General features: G+C 32.8%; 1 protein-coding gene across 4 annotated transcripts in view; it reads left to right on the forward strand.

Moving 5' to 3' along the window:
- The window catches only part of LOC114349438 (period circadian protein), a 152,974-nt gene that overhangs the window by 107,909 nt on the left and 23,161 nt on the right, over positions 1–21,904 (forward strand). For all 4 annotated transcript variants that reach the window (XM_050654255.1, XM_050654256.1, XM_050654257.1 and 1 more), the window contains exons 14-18: positions 7,703–7,867; positions 9,826–9,961; positions 10,956–11,168; positions 14,825–15,038; positions 18,572–18,942. In XM_050654255.1, coding sequence (XP_050510212.1) covers positions 7,703–7,867; positions 9,826–9,961; positions 10,956–11,168; positions 14,825–15,038; positions 18,572–18,942 — 1,099 coding nt within the window. The remainder of the gene's footprint in view (positions 1–7,702; positions 7,868–9,825; positions 9,962–10,955; positions 11,169–14,824; positions 15,039–18,571; positions 18,943–21,904) is intronic.

Below are 21,904 nucleotides of genomic sequence, written 5' to 3' on the forward strand. Positions count from 1 at the left end.
TATTCCTACAAGATAATTACTTCTATCAAAAAAATAATGTGTGTGTACTTTGTAAGCACGTAAGAAGTTATACTTCTATTATATGATTTCAACGAAATTAATATAGTTTAAACAGTTTATTTAAATTTTATTTAAATATTAAACTAATTTTAATACTTACTACATTTCAAAATTTTTTATTAAAACAGTACCAAAAATTAAAAAAATAAAAGAATAAAACACACACAAACACATTAAAAAATACCACAAATGATTTCTGAACAATAATTGTCGGAAAATTTTTTAGCTAAATACGTATTTTCTGAAAAAAATTATATAATAAATATACTTACAATCATAAAATGTATAAAAAAAATAAAAAAATAAAAGTTTCTATTGAGGTTCGAACCCGCTATGTTAGCACAGTTAGTATTGAAATTCATTCATCTTTCACTTTTACCCACGGAGGCACATGCATCATGTGGGAAGATCGACTAACTAAACGGTTTAAACTTTTGAAAGTTCTGAATTTAACCAAATTATTTTCATTTTTGTAGAATTTGAAATAATAAATTAGGTTCATTTTAAATTTTCCAAATAGGTAGGTACCTATGTAATTTTTTATTACGACACTGAAACATTTACAATTATTATTACGTAACTGTCGCTTTTAAAAACTATTTAAAAGTCACTACAATTATAAACTTGCTTTCTTCTCTGCCACCACAACAATAAAAACTAATATACACAACATTTGTTTATCCATAATCTCCGTATTGAACAATTATTGATCGATGATTTTAACACCCAATAAGATCCCGTATAACGTTTGAGCGACTAATACCATACTGTCGGTGTGCGCATGCGCCCAGTAAAATAAAAATTCACCCTCGTGCCTAAAGAAATATAACTTCAAAAAGTTGTCCTAACCTTTTTCAGATAGGTACATATAAATTGAAATTAAACAATTCAAGCCTTCTAATCAAGAGCAAAGATCTCCTTGATTGAGGCAGTTTCTTTATAATTGTATTTGTAAACACATAAGACTCACTCATTTCTTAGTCCGTTTTTGGGCTATCTTCGTATGTTTTCGTCTTCATCTTCTTCTTCACATGCCATATCAGAATTATCCGACGTTGGCGATCACCATTGCGAAGGCTTCTCGATCTTCTGCAATATGGAATAAAATTGTCCTGCATTTGATATCTCTGAGTCAATTCACTAATGTTTTTTTAACTAAGAAACTTTGTTTTCTTTAGGCACTTCAACGGCTCCTTATTTTGGCCTTGGTAGTACTTTATTAAGATTTCGTGTTACTATAGGTCCCGGATAAGACATTTTCCGGTGTTTAACAGTCCTTAAAGATGCTGGACCTAGCAATGAGGGGAATTGTTAAGGTTTAAAATCACATCAGAATATAAGGCTCTTAAACAATACCTATCCACAGCATCTTCCCAAGTAACATACATTAGCAGCCTAGTCACAATCAATTGATAACATGTTAAGTGCAAATTATTACTCTGTCCTATTTAACGAAACAACCGACGTATCCCAAGTGGAACAGCTTTCTCTAAATTTGAGATACATACACAATAACAACATTCGTGAAAACTTTGTTAAGTTAATTGACGCTTATGGGAACATAAAAATAAATGAAAATCAAGAAAGAGGGAAAGAACAAGGTCTGACAGGAGAAGCATTGGGAAAAGTAGTATTAAACTTGTTGAAAGAACTGCACTTGGATCAGAAGAAATGTGTATAAATTAGTACTGGCTTTAATAATACTTTAATAAGGATAAGTTTTGAATGTCTTTATGTCACTCAAAAGTGTATGAAAAGTGCATGAAAACTCACCATTGTAACCGTAATTTTTAAAAATTACCCCCAGACCCCCTGATACCCCTCCCCAAAAAATGTTCATGGCCCCTCACGAAAATCGGTCCTGGATCCGTCCTTGAACAGTTCTCTGTCTTTGTTGACCCTCCTTAATACTCCCTCATTAGTTTTTTTGCTGTCCAAGGTATCTTCAGCATCTGTGTATGAATCCACATTTCCAATGCTTCAATTTTGTTCATGGTCGACACTTTTAGTGTCCATACTTCTGCATCATAAAAAAGCATAGACCAAACATATCACCTAACCATTCTTCGTCTACATATTCATTTTATTTCTACAAATTAAGGCAAAATACTCCCATAGAACCATGTCTTCTTGAGCCGATTTTCCTCAATATTTAAGAAGCTTTTTAAGTGGATCGTTCATTGAAATGTTTTATTGCACTTCTTTAAAATCTAGAATACTCCAGATTTTTAATAGTCGTTCAATTTCGTCAAAAGACTTTTTCGATAAATAAATTTTACATGCCTGTTGCATGTCGTAACAATTAATATAAAGCTCTGTTAAAGGTAAAGAGAAAGATCCTTGTCATAAAAGTATATGGACACAAGATCTTATAGTGAGCATTTTTCGTCAAATATTAATTATATACGGAGGGGCAGCGCTGAAAAATATCTTTGAATTTACTAAAGCTAATTTTTTCACAGTTGATTACTGTGATTGTGTAGATAAACATACTGCGGTCGGTCAAGCGAAACGTAGAACAGGGGTTACTGAGAGGGTATCAAAGTTGCTTTCCTACGAAGGTAATTAAATCCATTTACTAAGGCTGAAAATCAGTACACACATTCTAAATTGAATATAAATAAAAGTTATTATAGTCGGTCAGCTGTATGACGGGACAGAGCCGGTTGGTCGGCCCCAATGAATGTATTTCATTGTATTATTGTATATTGTGAATGTATTATTCACTATATTTTGATCCCCTTGTAAACTGATTTATTTACAGAATTAGAAAAAAAAATGTAAAATACAAAAGTTTTTTAATTTTTAATATGATTTTTTGACATATATCTCGTACTAATGACGTCATACACCTGGGCGTGATAACGTAATCGACAATTTTTTTAAATGAGAATAGTGGTCGTGTGCTAGCTCATTTGAAAGTTATTCAATTCTCTATACAGTACTATAAACATTAAGATCATTATTTATACAGGGTGTCAAAATTTTTTTTTAATTAATAATTAAACAATTAATTTAATTAAAAATTTTTTTTGGACACCCTGTATAATTAATCATGTTAATGTTTATATTACTGAATAGGGAATTTAATAAACTTTCAAATAAGCTAGCACTCGACCCTATTCCCATTTAAAAAATAGTCGATTACGTCATCACGCCCAGATGGATGACGTCACTAGTTCGATATATATGTCAAAAAATCATAATTTAAAAATCGAATAACTTTTATATTTTACATTTTTTTCTAATTCTGTAAATAAAGCAGTTTGCAAGGGGGTCAAAATATAGTGAATAACCCTGTACATTCACTGGGGCCGACCGAACGGCTCTGTCCCGTCATACAGCTGACCGACTATAATAACTTTTATTTATATTTAATTTAGAATGTTTGTACATACTGATTTTCAGCTTTATACTCTGGGCTAATTAGCAAAATTCATGGAAAAGTTATTTACCAGCAATTTTATTGCTGGAATCGAATTATAAGCTCCTATATATTAATAATATAGGTATGCAAAGTCCGCAGATAGTGTGCTACTTTTTTTATAAACAAAATGGCGCCGACAAATCGTATTTTTTTCAATTATTGCTCTATAACTCCGAAGATTTTAAGTTTACAACAAAAACTCCCAAATAAAAATTCACAGCAAATAAATTCTGCATAGAGATATGTTTTTCCCGATTTGCTCCGACGAAAATTTTCCTCGGAAAATGCGGGCTTTCCCAACAAAAACTCTAATTTTCAAATAAAGTTTTAGGTAAGTAATTATTAATCAATAATTAAACAACTTAGTGACATCAAAGCTTTCTTGGTATAGATTGTAATTCCAGAAGATGGTGAAAATTAAACGAATATTTTAGCAACAATTCAATTGTTAATTAACAATTTACGATCGCAATAATAACCAAAATAATCATGATACATTGATCAAACTTATAAAGATTATAAAGATGAGATGCTTATTTAATATTTTATCGACAAAATATAAATTTTTCTTTTTTTTTGCATAATCTTTAAATTTTGAAAAAAAAAAATAGTTATAATACGCTGGTCTAATTAGTAAAGGACAAAGAAAGGTTATTTACCAGCAATTTTATTGCTGGAATCGAATATTACGATCAAATATATTAATAATATAGGTATGCAAAGTCCGCAGATAGTGTGCTACTTTTTTTATTAACAAAATGGCGCCCCCAAATAGTGTTTTTTTCAATTATTGGTCTATAACTCCGAAGATTTTAACTTTACACCAAAAATACTCAAAAAAAAATTCACTCCAATTTAATTCTACATAGAGGCATGTTTTTCCCAATTTGCTGCGACGAAAATTTTCCTAAGATAATGTGGGTTTTCCCAACAAAATCTCGAATTTTCAAATAAATTTGGCAAAGTAATTGGGCAAGTAATTATTTATCAATAATTAAATAACTTGGTGAAATAAAAGATTTCTTGGTATAGATTATAACTGCAGAAGCCGGTGAAAATTAAACGAATATTTTAGCAACAATTCAATTAATAATTAACAATTTACAGTCGCAATAACAACCAAAATAATCATGAGACATTGATCAAACTTAGAAAGATTATAAAGATGTGATGCCTATTTAAAATTTTGTCGACAAAATATAAATTTTTCATTTTTTTGCATGACCTTTAAATGTTTAAAAAAATAGTTATAAACAAATGAATATTTCTTAGAAATTGTTTATTATATTCTAATTTTAAAAAATACTTAAAATGCGTATTTCAAAGGTCTTGAAAATGAATGCTTTAAAAAATTTTTCCAACCATTTGCAAAAAAGTTATGAAACAGCAAACTAAATATACGATTGCTCCGTTGCTTATAATTTGTTTTAATTTTTTCAAAGCTTAAAAGTGAGTCTGTGGTACAATCTAATTACTCACAAAGAATATCAAATATTAGTTCAATGGTTATATTTTAATCAAAGATTAAAAATACTTTTTTTTGTAATTTTTAGCGCGAAAGTAGGCTTGATACAGAGCCGGAGTTAAAATGTTCACTCGAAGCGACTGACACGCAGCATACAATCATAATACTATAATTTTATTTATTAAGTGTACGTCGAGCGGCAATCGTCGCTTCGAGTGAAAATTTTAGCTACAGTACTGTATTAGCCTACTTCTGCGCGTGTAAATTACAAAAAATATATTTATAATCTTTAATTAAAATATAACCATTAAACTAATAATCGATATTTTTTGTAAATAATTAGCTTGTACTTTAAACTCACTTTTACGCTTTGAAAGAATTAAAAAAAATTATAAACAACGTTTATTATATTCTAATTTTAAAAAATCGTATGTTTACTTTGCTGTTTCATAACTTTTTGAAAATGGTTGCAAAAAGGTTTTAAAGTATTCATTTTCAAGATATTTAAAATACGCATTTTAACTATTTTTTAAAATTAGAATATAATAAAAACTTTCTGAGAAACGTTAATTTGTTTATAACTATTTTTTTTAAACATTTAAAGATTATGCAAAAAAATAAAAAATTTATATTTTGTCGACAAAATGTTAAATAGGCATCTCATCTTTATAAGATTTCAAAGTTTGATCAGTGTATCATAATTATTTTGGTTATTATTGCGACCGCAAATTATTAATTAACAATTGAATTGTTGCTAAAATATTCGTTCAATTTTCACCAGCTTCTGAAACTATAATCTAAACCAAGAAGGCTTTTAAGTCACCAAATTATTTAATTATTGGTAGATAATTACTTATCTAAAACTTTATTTGAAAATTGAAGATTTTGTTGGGAAAACCAGCATTTTCCGAGGAAAATTTTCGTCGAAACAGATCGGGAAAAACATATCTCTATGCAGAATTTAATTGCGGTGAATTTTTATTTGAGTGTTTTTGTTGTAAAGTTAAAATCTTCGGAGTTATAGAGCAATAATTGAAAATAACACGATTTTCGGGCGCCATTTGGTTTATAAAAAAAGTAGCACACTATCTGCAGACTTTGCATACCTATATTATTAATATACAGAGAGAGTCTGTAAAGTGGAATAAATTCAATATCTCAAATACTAATTGTTTTTTTTGGAAAATGCTCAGACCCGTCGATTAGTATTTCAAATTGTCCTTTTTGACATTCAATAAAAATGTATACAGGGTGTCCCAATTTAGAGATATGACGTCATCGTCGATTTTCTTAAATGGCAACACTGTCATTTTGATAGCTAATTTGATAGGGTTTGTAAAGTTATACATAACTGCAAAATATCAAATTTTTATTCTCTACCATTTACAAGATAATAGAAAATAACAAAGTTATATCTGTAATTTGGAATATATTCAATAATTAAAATACTGACTGTTTTTTTTTAAAATGCTCAGACCGTCGATTAGTATATCAAATTGTCATTTTTGACATAATGTATACAGGGTGTCCCAATTTAGAGATATGACGTCATCGTTGATTTTCTTAAATGGCAACACTATCATTTTGATAGCTATTTTGATAGTGTGTGTAAAGTTATACACATCTGAAAAATTTCAAAATTTTATTCCCTACCATTTACAAGATAATAAAAAATAACAAAGTTATGAAGAACAAGAAGTAGTCAAATAATAATTGAATTTATTTATTTCAATTAAGCAAATGCTCATAACGTTGCCCATTGACAATTTGACAATAATTGAGGGCAACATTATGAGTTTTTGCTTAATTTATTGAAATAATTAAATTCAATTATTAGTTGATTACTTCTTTTTCATAACTTTGTTATTTTTTATTATCATCTAAATGGTAGAGAATACAAATTTGAAATTTTGCAGTTGTGTATAACTTTACACACCCTATCAAAATAGCTATCAAAATGACAGTGTTGCCATTTAAGAAAATCAACGATGACGTCATATCTCTAAATTGGGACACCCTGTATACATTATTATTATATGTCAAAAATGACAATTTGATATACTAATCGACGGGTCTGAGCATTTTTCAAAAAAACAGTTAGTATTTTAATTATTGAATATATTCCAAATTACAGATATAACTTTGTTATTTTCTATTATCTTGTAAATGGTAGAGAATAAAAATTTGATATTTTGCAGTTATGTATAACTTTACAAACCCTATCAAATTAGCTATCAAAATGACAGTGTTGCCATTTAAGAAAATCGACGATGACGTCATATCTCTAAATTGGGACACCCTGTATACATTTTTATTGAATGTCAAAAAGGACAATTTGAAATACTAATCGACGGGTCTGAGCATTTTCCAAAAAAACAATTAGTATTTGAGATATTGAATTTATTCCACTTTACAGACTCTCTCTGTATATATAATCATAAGCTTCGATTCCAGCAATAAAATTACTGGTAAATAACTTTTCCCAAAAATGGCCTATTCTCCGATAATCAGCCCAGACTATTAGTAAATGGATTTAATTACCTTCGCAGGAAAGCAAATTTGATACCCTCTCAGTAACCCCTGTTCTACGTTTCGCTTGACCGACCGCAGTATGTTTCTCTACACACTCACAGTAATCAACTGTGAAAAATCTAGCTTTAGTAAATTCAAAAAGATTTTTCAGCGCTGCCTCTTGGATTATTATTTTCATGAATATTAAAGATCAATACTCAAGTTATATATTTTTCCAGGAAATGTTTATCACCAGTACAAAACAGTGGCACATCTGGTAGTGGAAGTGCTGGAAACTTAAGTTCCGTTAGTAATCAAAATATGGAGAGCGCTACGACGAATACTAACACATCTAATGGAGACTCATACAGGCCACCATTACTAACAGAATCACTATTGGTGAGGTAAGTTTTAGTGTATTTAAAATTTAGAAACATACCTTTTAAAAAATTGTTTAGCGGCCCAAAATCATAGATATAATAATACGTAGATTAGGCAAGGTACGAAAAATAGCGTAACGCGGATAAGTTCGGGTCGGTGATATATCTATTTTTCTCTACCGGCACTTAGCTTTCTCTCTCTAGCATATGATGGCCGCTGCCTCTATGTCTGTGTCGTTCCATTAGTCCCTTCTTCTTTAAGTCCCCTTTCCTATCGAAGGTTGGATATCATAATGGCTATGGTCACTTTATTGGCTGCTGCTCTGAATAGTTGTAATGAACTACAGTTAAACCATTCTCTAAGGTTCCTCAACCAGGAGATCCATCTTCTTCCTATGCTTCTTATTCCTTGGATTCTTCCTTGCATAATAATTCTCAGCAACTCATATTTTTCTCTGGTAATGTGACCCAAATATTCCAGTTTTCTAGTTTTTATACTCGTCATAATTTCTAACTCCTTATTTAAACGTCGAGCACTTTAACATTGGTAATCCTTTGAACCCACTCAATTTTCAATATTCTTCTGTAACACCACATTTCGAACGCTTCTATTCTTCTTAAGTGTTGTCTCTTCAATGTCCAAGCTTCCATTCCGTATAGCAATATAGAAAATATGTAGCATCTTAGAGCCCTCAATCTGAGAGGCAACTGAAGGTCTTTGTTTGTAAGCAGTGTCTTCATTTTTATAAATGCTTGCCTTGCAGTTTCAATTCGGACTTTAATTTCTTTGCTTTGGTCATTTTTGTCATCAACCCAGGTTCCCAGATATTTATATGTCTTAACTTTTTCTATTTGGGTTTGCTCTATCATTAACCTTTCATTTCCATGTTCTGTTTTTGAGACAATCATAAATTTAGTTTTTTTCTTGTTTATTTTTAGTCCGTATCGAATGCAATAATCGTTAATTCTATTTAGCAATTCTTGTAGCGATTCCAGGGTGTCTGCCATTATAACGGTGTCATTAGCGAATCTTATGTTATTTACTATTCTTCCGTTTATAGAGATTCCATCACTTAGCAATATGGCTTCACTGTACAGGTTAAACAGTAGCGGCGACAGAACACAACCCTATCTTACTCCTCTCTTTATATCAATATTCTCGGATTCTTGTTCTTCTATCTTTATATTGGCCTTTTTATTCCAATACAGATTGATGATAATTCGTAAATCTCGTCTGTCTATATTTCTGTTTTTCAATTCTATTAGTTTTTCATGTCGGACCTTGTCGAACGCTTTTTCGAAGTCGATAAAACAGGAATAAATATCCAGCTTCATATCTAAGCATCTTTGAGAGAGGACATTAAACACAAACAATGCCTCTCTTGTTCCAAGTCCTTTGCGGAACCCAAATTGGGTATCATCCATATCATATTCTAGCTTTCTGTATAACTTCCATGAGTCAGTCACCTTTAGAAATATTTTAAGGGTATGGCTTATTAGTGATATTGTCCTATAGTCCGAACAATTTTTGGCATATATTGTTTTTGGTATTGTTACAAAGGTGGACACCAACCATTCCTGAGGGATTTTTCCGGCTTTATATAATTCATTAAACAGATCCAGTAGTACCGGTAGAGTTTCATCGTCTAGACATTTCAGTCATTCCGCAGGTATTTTGTCTCCCACCTCTTGGTAAATACGCTCACACTCGTATACCAGACAAAGATAGCTAGACCACTGTACTTGATATTGCCGTTACACCTCAATGCATTAAGCGGCATATAACTAGCCTGATCTATTGTTAATATATCTATGGTCAAAATACATGAGAATAGACTTTGAAATTCCGTTGACTTTGATCGGCCACGAAACAACCCCTGGCCCCTGGACTATTAAACGTCTAACCCTACTGTCATTTGTTTCTATGTTTAATGATTCGTATTTTTAATTAAAAATATTCAATTAAAATTTATGTATTATAGGCACAATGAAGATATGGAAAAAATAATGCTAAAGAAACATCGTGAATACAGATCAACGATCAAAGATAGCAAGAAAAGTCATCTGAAATCAGAAAAATGTATAATTGGTGATAGAGGAGCTTTCGACAAAAACGAGGTAAGTCAAACTTATTTTTAAACAAAAAAATTAAATGAATAACATTTTCTTATGATAATTTCCTGTGGCATGTACCTACTATATTATTATGGTAGAAAAGCACGACACAGACCAAAGCAAGGAGAGGAAAATATTACCAGAAGAATTAGACAATAACGTTGTGTTTATTGTGTTAAATCGTAGTCTTAATAAGACTTAAGGTAGATTGCTCTCGTGAAAGTCATCTATAATCAATGTACCTTCTTCTTCTTCTTCAAGTACCATCTCCGCGACGGATGTCGGCAATCATCATAGCTATTCGGACTTTGGAGACGGCTGCTCTGAAAAGTTCGTTTGATGTACATCCGTACCATTCTCTCAGGTTGCGTAGCCACGATCTTCTCCCTATGCTTCTTTTTCCTTGAATCTTTCCCTACATAATCAATTGGAGCAAGTTGTACGTCTAATATTTCCGAGATATTCCAATTTTCATGTTTTGATTGAATTTAAAATTTCCACTTCTTTATTCATACCTATTTCTCAGAACCTCTTTGTTTGTGACGTATTCTGTCCACGATATTTTCACAATTCTTCTATACACCCACAGCTCAAATGATTCAAGTTTTTTCATTGATGCCGCATTCAAGGTCCAAGCTTCCATTTCATACAACAAAGTCGAGAAAAGGTAGCACCTAACCAACCTAACTTTCAGCTCCAACTCCAATCTCTTGTGCACAGCATTCTTCTTGTTTTGTTTCCTTTCGTCATGTATATCAAACAATATTGTTCATACAGTAAATATTTATTATTATAGCAATCAAGAAGCTACAAGTTACATGACCCTAGCCGGAATGGCGATACCTGGATGATATATGTGTCTGTTATTGGTTTTCATCTTTTACCTTTTTAACATAATATACTATATTGATCTACTCGTTCGACAGATGGTTGTACCAGACTACACAAATTATAAGCATGGTCGAATGTCTTTAATTTAACTTTCAACCTGTTTTAGCACTTTTTGGACGAATACGCTCACGGAATTAAGCGAAGTGGAACCCATTCTCAAGATGGAGACAACCACAAAATATCCAAACATAAACACGTAGCTCCAGAAATTATAAACCAAAAAGAAGAAACGGTTGCACCTGCAGTCAAACCAATCACCGTTCAATCTCAAATACCTCTTTCTATGCACTGCACCGAGCAACCTGTATACCAACCTGCAGTAAGTACTATTATTAGTAAATACTGGTTTAATTCTACAGGATTCTATTATAGTATACAGTGATGAGCGCCCCAATAACCGGCAAAATAACGCAAAAGATGGAAAACATATTAAATTGTGAGATATAAAAAGAAATGAAACTAGTAGGTAGAGGGAGGAAATTTAGCGATAGAAACGTATAAATTTACATTATATTGATCGTTTCCTACGTTTAGACGTATCGGACGAGTTTGGCAACTAACACTGTGACAGTGACAGTTTTAGTTGACATACCTACTCCTCTGATACGCCTAAAGGTGAGAAACAATCAATATAATGTAAATTTATACGTTTTTATCGCTAAATTTCCCTCCTCTACTAGGTTTATTTCTTTTTATCTCACAACTTAATATGTTTTCCATCTTTTGGGTTATTTTGCCTGTTATTAGCGCGCTCATCACTGTGTATGTGGACGGGACTTGTCTACGAGAGTTTTTGCCTTGTCTACGTAAAACTCTATCATCTATAGGTATCAGTGGCGTGCTGGGTATATAAATGAACCGGTGCAATCATCGAGAGGCCGCGGCCTCTTGAGGCCTGTCAAATAGGTTTTTTTCAAAACAATTTTAGATCTAACAGAAACAAATATTTTTTTTAATTTCTAATCGAATGTTAATTTTGCTAATGATATTAATAAAACATTTAAAAAAAATTAAATTTTTTTTAATTGTAAAATACAGTTTAAGTAAATGAATAAGACTCTAGAAATAGATTGCTACAGATAATATTTATTTTCATACATACAAGTATATTTATGGTTTTCCAATTTCCTTAAAACATGTATATACTCTTCAGAATAAAAAATGGAAAAACGTCTTGCACATTTTTGACCGAATTATTGGAAGTATCTAAAACGATTTGATCAAGACAAATCGTTTTATGATGAAATAAGTACTCTACATCCTAGAAATTTTTATACAATAACCCTTTAACCCTTTATACCTTTAACGGAATTTAAATCATTTACTGAAAAATTAAAATTTTTATCCTACCACATTAGACCAGTAAGGATCTGCGAAAAAACGTCTATTTTTGGATGTGAGAGGTGGCATTCGGATTTTTGCAGATAAAGTTAGGTGACACCTTCAGTAATAATAATTGACTTATGCTCCTTCTCAAATATGCCCGGAACATTAATAAAAAAATTAAAATATTTAAAAATTTCGAAAAACATCGATTTTTTTCTGCTTTCTTTGCTTATAACTTTAAATCGATTCGTTTTGGAACAAAGTCGTAGAGAAATAAAATAAAGATAATTGAATTTTGTATGATATACGACTGGTAAAAAATGTCTTAAGATATTACCTTTTCTGCAATATAGCAATAAATACAAAATAAGGGGGCAAAATAAGTCTGTTGTTATTCAATATTTTTTAACCACTTTGGTGGCACTTAGAATCTTAGTAATTCGCTTAGGAAATTCTTTGTAATATACTTAAATCGTGCACCAAATTTCATTAAAATCGACCTAATAAATTTTGCATAATAAATTTGCAATCTAAATGTTTTTAAAAAAGTTCAAATTTTTTAAAATATTTCTGAACAAAAAGTAGACCATTTAGAAGTTGGCTAATTTTTTTACATATAAAGAGGTGCTCTACCTATCTAATATACTTTACAGAATTAAAATCGGATTATTTAAGGGGCCTCGGCAATGTTTTAAATTTATAAACAATTTTTTGGCTTATAAACAAATAGCTTTGTTTAATAATAAAAAAATTAATTTTTAGCAATGCAAATAATTAAAACCGGTATAATTTGACTTAAACTTTCAAATGCTGTCAGCAGAATTGCTATTTTATTTTTTAATCAAACGTTATTCGCGTTCAAAAATTGCAATTTCTCGATTTTTTGAAAGTTCCACCGCGTTTATCTCGAAAACTATGCATCCTACGAAAAAACTTGTAAGAACATTTTTTGCTTAGAATTACCCAAGAAATACAAAAAAATGTATTTTGCGGAAAATCGATGTTATGTAATTCCTCAAGTTCTTTGTTTATAACAATCTTATCGACATCCGGATCAACTGTTACCCAAAAAATTCGTGTTATACGGGTCAAAATACATAAAAAAAACTTGGGTAAGCCCATCTAAATAAAGGAGCCCGTAGCACCCCCTCCTCTCCACAGCACTAATTTGTTTATAAGCCAAAAAATTGTTTATAACTTTAAAACATTGCTGAGGCTGCTTAAATAATCCGATTTCAATTCCGTAAAGTGCATTAGATAGGTGGAGTACTTCTTTATATGTAAAAAAATTGACAAATCTTTGTATGTTCTAGTTTTTGTTATGCAAGATTTTAAAAAATTTTAATTTTTTAAAAAAAGTTTAAATTGCAAAATTATTATGCAAAATCTAGTAAGTCAATCTTAATGAAATTTGGTGTACGGCTTTAGCACATTACAAAAATATTCTAAGCGAATTAGGAAGGTTTCAAGTGTAACCTAAGTGATGGAAAATCATTGAATAAGGACAGGCTTGTTTTGCCCCCTTATTTTATATTTATTGCTATTTTGAAGCAAGGGTGATAAATTAAGACATTTTTAACCAATCGCGTCTGATAGAAAATTTAATTATCTTTGTTTTATTCCTATACGACTTTGTTCTAAAATGAATAGTTTTTAAGTTATAAGCAAAAAAATTAGAAAAAAAAACGAAATTTTTTGAAATTTTTAAATATTTTATTTTTTTTTATTAATGTTCCGGGCATATTTGAGAAGGAGCATAATTCAATTATTATTAACGAAGTTATCACCTAACTTTATCTGCAAAAATCTGAATGTCACCTCTCACATCCACCCAAAAATAGATCCTTACTGGTCTATATCTGCCACTGCAATTAGAGAAGAACTCATGGATTTTGCTGATAATTGGATTGTATCAAAAAATAGGATTTTGCAAAATACTGAAATTATAGATCATCGAGTTAATCATGAATATGTTCAGTCTACAGAAATTATGAAGGATGATATGTTTAATCCAAGTGATAACCAACATCAAGTAACAAATGACAATGTTTTTGATATCGTGAAAACTTCACCTCCGTGTGGTACTAAAAAGTTTAAAGATTGTATAGCTTGCTGTTACGCTGTTTTGCATAAGTAGAACTTTTATCAGTGTGTTTATCCAAATTTAAATGGCTCATAAGCATTTATTAATTCTTTCAGTGACACAAGTATCTTGCGAAAGAAGCTTTTCAACGTTGAAATACAAAAAATCGGTTAAGAAGTACTTTAACAGAAGATTACTTGGAAACATTTATGCTAATGACTATAGAAAAAGAAGCTTTGTATGAGCTTAAATGATATTTATGATATTATGAGCCAGAAATAATCGACGAATTTTTTGTTTTATGTTTTATGACAAAGTTTTATGTTTGATTTAAAAATAATTCATATTTTTGTTTTTTTTTGATTTTATAAATAACGAATAAAACATTCTGATAATAGAAGGTAAAATGAGGATTGGAGGCCGCTTTTCTATAAAATCACCGGGCCGCTTGAAAAGTTCCAGCACGCCACTGATAGGTATTTACCAGCATCCAAAGGTCAATTGTTGATTTTGTAACTAATAAAAGATTCTAAATGTTATATTACAGATATATTTTTGTTTTCTAGTTAAACGACGTCAATCTATGGCCTCCGTTTTCTGTGACTGTAACCACGATGCACAACACCCACACGAACACAACCAACTCAGGTCTAGGGAGTCCTGGTGGCCCAGGAAACTACGGAGCCGGGATGTTTCCCCTATACTACATACCAACAACCCCTTCACGAACTATACCTGGACATTTCAGTGATCCAGTTCTGCATGGATCTCGCTATCAAGGTACGCTGTTGTTGATTTCAGCTTTTTGGTATAAAATCTTAGTCCAATCAACAGCCATTTTCTCGTGGAATTTTTAGAACTGAGGTTGATTTCCTTTAAAATTTGGATTTAGATAGTAATTATAACCTTTGTCAAAATCTACCCTATGCCGAACTGCGCTTTTGGCCTGGGGGTGAAAACAACCCCATCTAGGGGATGAAATTTTTTTAATCAAAATAACTATGGAAATCGATAGAGTAACCAATTCTGTTCTAAGTAAATTTTGTTCTATAAAATTTTTTTGCAAAATTGACACTTTCCAAATTATTTCCGATTTACACTATGCATTTTTCACTGAAAAAACTCACGTTTTATAACCGTTTTCCATAAATAACTTAGAAAAATTTAATTTTATAGAAAAAATCATTAAAAACAAAATTGTAGCTAATAAAAAAAAACAAAGAGATTCGTGTCTGAAAGACCTATGTAAACCCAATAACTACTGATTTATTGCTCTTTAAAGGATGGTTATTTTCGAAGAATATCAAAATGGAGAACCTTTAATCTCAAATAACTCGAATGTGGTGCAATTTTTTAGGGAAACCTTAAGAGACAGACATCTTTTAAACCACATTAAAAGACCTTTCAAATAAGCTCCGATAAAAGTTTTTTGCATAATAACTTACTGACTTATGATGAAAATAAAGTCGCTCTCTGCTTTTTTTTAATGTAAAAATTAATCCCTCGTCGTTACAATCCTAATAGAAATGAATAGATTTCCACTGGATATTAACTTTATTTGGGTATAATTGATACGATCCATGTGATTCGACCGGTTTGGAATGCTCAGTTTAAAAAAAATAGTTGATTAATGGGCAGTTTCACCAACGACAAATAGTAGTTTATTCTATGAATAAAGTTCCTCGACCAATAAACTGACATTTCTCCATTTTACTAACGTCACATAAGACTTATTTTAGTTATTTATCAAAATAAATTTACTCTTCGAATTAATTGGCAAGATAATCTCGCTGTAAATATTTTTAAGAAAGAAAATTCGCCAGTTTTACTTTAAATTATCAAAATTATATTGAAACAAAATGTAAATATAAACGTCTAATAAATTTTAATCGACGAATAACTATTCATTGATTTATTTGTTGTTGGTGAAACCGGACCTAAATCGAAATTGACATTATTATGATTAAAAAAAGTGCATTTTTCTTAAATAAATCTAAAAATATTCATGATACAAAAACAAAAAAAATTGTAGTAAAAGAAATTCTACAATTAATATTTGAAACAGTTTTTCATATTATGAATACTTACTTCTAGATATATTTAAGAAAAACTCACTTTTTTTAAAAATTTTAAAAATGTCGTTTTTGATTTAATCAACTATTTTTTCTAAACTAAGCATTTCAAACCGGTCGAATCACATGGATCGTATCAATTATACCTAAATAAAGTTAATTTCAAGTGGGAAGCTATTCATTTCTATTAGGATTGTAACGCCAAGGGTTTAATTTTTTACATTTCAAAAAGAAAAAAGCAGATATCGACTTCGTCATAAGTCAGTCAGTTCTTATGCAAAAAATTTTTGTCAAAGGTTAAATGTCTCTTAAGTTTTCCCAAAAAATTGCACCACATTCGAGTTATTTGAGATTGAAAATTCTCCATTTCGAGGTTCTTCGAAAATAACCATCCTTTAAAGAGCAATAACTCAGGAGTTATTGGGTTTACCTAGGTTTTTCCGACGAGAATCTCTGTTTTTTTTTATCAGCCACAATTTTGTTCCTAATAATGTTTCTATCCACCCATTCGTTTTCGTCAATAGCTCTATCTGCCATAGGCTGTTCTATGCCTTTCTTCCATGTTTCTGTAGGCCTTCCCTTTCTTCTATTTATGGGTGTGTAATTTAATGCTCTTTTTGGCCATCTTTCCTCTGATATCCTCATAACATGACCATACCATAGCAATTTCTTTGTTTCTATATGGTTAACCGTGGAATATAAACTTTTTGTCCGCCGTCTTATTTCCTCATTTGGTACGTGTTCTAATCTAGATACTCTGCATGCTCTACGTAAGTAATCCATTTCCGCTACTTCTATATATTTTCTTTCCTTTCGTGTGAGTTGCCAACACTCTGCTCCATAAGCTATAATAGGTTCCACAATTGTTCTGTAGATTGTTAACTTTGTGTTCAGCTTCACCTTGTTAGACCATAGTAGATCATTTAAAATACGAGTTGCTTTCCTTCCTTACTGTATCCTATGTTGTATGTCTCTTTTTATAGTTCCTTCTTCTGATATTATGTATGCTTCCTAAATATCTATATTCCTTACATTTCCTTATATTTCTTAACTCTAATTCCGGATCTTCGGTTTCCTCTCCTATTCTCAAATATTCCGATTTCTCTATGTTCATACATAGGCCCCATTTTTCATATTCGATCTGTAACTTTCTTAGCATATAATCCATACCATGTTCATCGTTGGCAAGAATTATTTGGTCATCAGCAAAAAACAAAGTTGTTAAGCAGTTTTCTTCAATCATTATTCCCATCCCAGCAACTGTTTTCTTCCATTGCTCCAGAGCTTTCTGGATGTATATTTTAAATAGTGTTGGCGATAAGCAGCACCCTTGCCTTAAACATTTTGAAACAGGGAATGGTTTCGACATAGATTTTCCCTGTTTAATACAACTTTTCGGATTTTGATACATATTTTGAATTGCTCGCACATATGCTTCGCTTATGCCTATCGTGGTCAAAATTTCAAAGAGTTTCTTTAAAGGTACCGTGTCGTGGGCTTTTCCAGATCAATAAATGTTAGGTGAGTAGACAGATTCCTTGCTCTTCTTTTCTCTATTATGTGTTGCATCACGAATACGTTATCTGCGCACGATCTACCGGCGCGAAAACCACTTTGTTCTTCCATGTCCTGAATTTCTAATTCCACCCTTTTCTTTAATACTCGGCCATACAACCTCCCCATTGCACTGGTTATACTTATGCCTATGTAGTTTTTGCACAACGTTTTGTCTCCTTTTTTGTAAATCGAGCTAATGTATGCACAATTCCAGTCTTCTGGTATTTTTTCTCCCTGCAACATGCATTTGTTGAAGAGTTCTGTCATTATTTCGTGCAGTATGTCTGGTCCATATTTTATCAGTTCGATGGGGATATTTCCAGGTCCTGATGCTTTCCCATTTTTTGATTCTAATAAGGCTTAAGCATTGAAAAACGTGAGTTTTTCAATGAAAAATGCATATTTTCAATCGCAAATAACTTGGAATATATAAATTTTGCAAAAAAACTGTATAGAACAAAATTTACTCATAATTGGTCACTCTATCGATTTCCGCAGTTATTTTGATTAAAATATTTTCATCACCTACATGGGGTTGTTGTAAAACAGGACACAAGCGCAGTTCGGTATAGGGTAGATTTTGAAGAAGAGTGTCAACAAAGCTAAAACCCAAATTTTCATTAAAATCGGTGTTGATTCTCAAAATTCCACGGTTTTACCGCTTTTATTTGTTTATATTTCCAGTTCAATATATGCCAGCCAGCATGATCTACAACTACAACAACGCCCTCTATCATCCCACCTCCCCGTTCATTTGCCCAACCGTTCCTGTCGTTCCTCTTCCGATGGTCCCACCAACATTGAATCCAATCAACCCAGCTGCTGACGTCTGGCCCATGAATCCCTTACAGACGATCAACAGCGTGGGAGTTGCTAGCCAGGGATGCGTTAATGTAGTATCAGAGCACAAACCCAACACGCCGAACACACCTCAAACGGCTCGCATGCCGCAAACACAACAGCAGTTTCAACGACCAGCTTCTCAGGCTACTTCCATTAAAGCTGAACCTGGAAGCGTGATGGGGTCTATCGCTTCTGCTAGTGTTGTTAACAAAGTAAGTGGTGTTAATAATATAAATAGTTGTTGTGATTTAAGACTCTTTGCAACGAAATTCTGTGATGTAGGCTTGAATGTTACGTCAGTTACGTGAGTTTTAAAGATGCTTTTATTTTCGGTACGAAACCATTTATTATGTCTAGCAGAACGGAAGAGGTAACAGAATACTTAAAATACCATAGACTGGTCGTGTCATAAATGATGAGGTTCGAAGAATGAAGAAGAACCAAGAGGTACTGAACATCATCAAATCTCGAAAGTTACAATACTTCGGACTCTCTCTCTTGCCGTTTCCCCATTACTGAGGATCGTGATTTCTTCCAATATTTATAACAATGTTTCTCCATTGGTCTCTATCTTCAGCTGCTCTAAGAGCTTCGCAGAATGAGTTTCTAGCTGAATGCTTTATTTGGTCAGACCTGGTCAAAACCTGGTGGCTTGTGGGCAATGCAGGGCATGTTATTTTGCCATGCGTTCCATTCTTGGAACCATGCATTCGTGATGTTGAACTCCTCATGTATCATTCTTGCCGTTTTTATTGGTGGTTTTCTAGAGCGGAGACGGGTATTTCGTGCATCCTCGGTATCTTGGTGGATCGGCAGATTTATATTGTCCATGATCTTTTTGTATTCACGTGTAAGTGCGTCAACTCGTCGTAAATGTGGAGGTGGGATGTGACTTAATACTGGAAGCCATTGGGTGGGAGTTGATTTAATTGTACCAGCTATCATCCTCATAGTGCTGTGCAGCTGAGTGTCGACCTTTTTTACGTGTGGGATGTGTAGCCAAACTGGAGCACAATATTCAGCGGCCGAGAAAACAAGGGCTAATGCAGTAGAGCGGAGAGTGGAAGCCGATGCTCCCAGGTGGTACCGCAGAGCTTCTGTATGATGTTATTTCTTGTACTCAACTTTTGCGCAGTTTTTGTTAAATGCTCTTTAAATGATAGCGTTCTGTCTAGTTTTACGCCCAGGTACTTCGGTGTTTTGTTGTGGGTAAGTGTGGTATTTTCAAACCGTATGTTGAGTTCCTTTCCAGCAAGTTTATTGTTCAGGTGAAAGCAACTAACTTCTGTTTTGGATGAATTTGGTTGAAGTCGCCACTTGCGAAAATATTTGCCCAATATAGATAAGTCTTCAGAACTTCTTCAGACGTTTCTAGTGTTCTGCATCGTATAGTGAGGGCCCAGTCATCGGCGTATCCGAACTTTCTTGATTGTGTTTCCGGCATATCTGCTAAGTATAAGCTAAATAGTAGTGGAGAGAGCACTGACCCCTGTGGTAGTCCATTCTTAAGTTTCTTTGGTGGGCTGATATCTGTGCCCATCACTACTTGAAATATTCGGTCGTTGAGCATGCTATCTATTAGGCGTGCTATTGGTTTACAGGGGATTGCACGGAGAATTTTGTATATAAGGCCCCCTCTCCATACTGTATCGTAAGCTGCCGAGAGATCAATAAATACCGCTGAAGTTTTAAGTCTTCTTTGGAAACCCGTTTCGATGTAGGTGGTGAGTGACATTACCTGGTCCGCGCAGCTTCGTTCTGGTCGAAAACCTGCTTGTTCGACTGGGATCACCTGGAACAGTTCTGTGCTGATTCTATTATATGTAAGCCTCTCTAATAGTTTGTAGATGGCAGAGAGAAGCGCAATTGGCCTGTAGTTTTTTAGGTTGTCGGCGGGTTTGCCTGGCTTTAGTATGGCTATTATCTTAGAGCGCTTTAGTTCTTGTGGAATATTTCCAGTTTCCATGATGTCTGTGAAAAATCATGCCAGTAGTAGTTCCTTTTTTGTGTAGTGGGATATAAATTGAGGTACACCAATCAGATGGCCATTTTCCTGAATTCCAAACAGCGACACAGATAGAATGGATGATATGTAATCCTTTGTCACCTAGTAACTATAGTATTTCACATGGTATTGAATCAATGCCTGGGGATTTATTTCTATTTAGTGATTTAATTGTATCTTTGACTTCAGCAAGTAAGACAAGTAGGCTCTTTAGGGTAGTCAGAAGGTCACTGATTTTCTGTTGATACCTCGTTATTTTTATATAGCTCGCCACAGTAGTTTCGCCATGTTTCCAATATTTCATCAGTAGGTATTGGTCTTTAAATTACCTTCCTTATCTATTACAGACCACGTTTGAGGTTTAAATTCTCTGGTGTTTGATCTTCTTGAATAAGTCCCTCGGTTCATTTCGACAGCCATGTTCCTCTATCTCTCTGCATATTTGAAAGATGTAATCAGCTTTATCTTTGCGGCACTGTTTTCTGATTTCTCTCGATAACGTTCTGTATTCATCGTTTGTTCCGTGTCTAGTTTTATGTTCTTTTTTGCGTTGAATCACAGTCCACGTATTATCGGACATCCATGGCTTACGGCCAGTGGAAACCGCTGCCTCAGTCTTTTGCAGCCTCGATTACCTTATCTTTAAGATAGATTCAAAACACACACTGGAGGTTTAAAATCAGGGCATACAAAATTATTATCAGACCAATACTATTTTATGAATGCAAGACATGAGTGATGACAGAAAGTGCAAAAATAAAGCTGGAAGTTTTCGATAAAACAGGAAGGAAAGAACAAGGAAGATATTTGGACCTATTAACGAAGCCGGAGTATGGATATCCAGGTACAACGATGAACTCTACGAAGTGTTCAAAGATGCATCAAGCTCAGAATTCGTTAAAGTTCATGAGCTGGGCTGATCACTTAGTGAGATTAGAAGCCGAAAGATTTCCGAAAAGAGCCCTAGATAGTAAAGTGCAGGGCGCAAGACCAAAAGGAAGGCCACGGAAAAGGCGGAGGAATGAAGTGGCAGCAGACTTGCTAAATTTGCTTGACGTGAGAACTTGGAGAAGATCCGTGAGGGACCGGCAAAGTTGGAGGTAAAGCAGACCAAGGCTCGATTTAGGGTGTAATGCCATTGAATACTGGAATATTTGGGTCACATTACT

The sequence above is a fragment of the Diabrotica virgifera genome, chromosome 6 (genome assembly GCF_917563875.1).
Source record: "Diabrotica virgifera virgifera chromosome 6, PGI_DIABVI_V3a".
NCBI classification, from domain to species: domain Eukaryota; kingdom Metazoa; phylum Arthropoda; class Insecta; order Coleoptera; family Chrysomelidae; genus Diabrotica; species Diabrotica virgifera.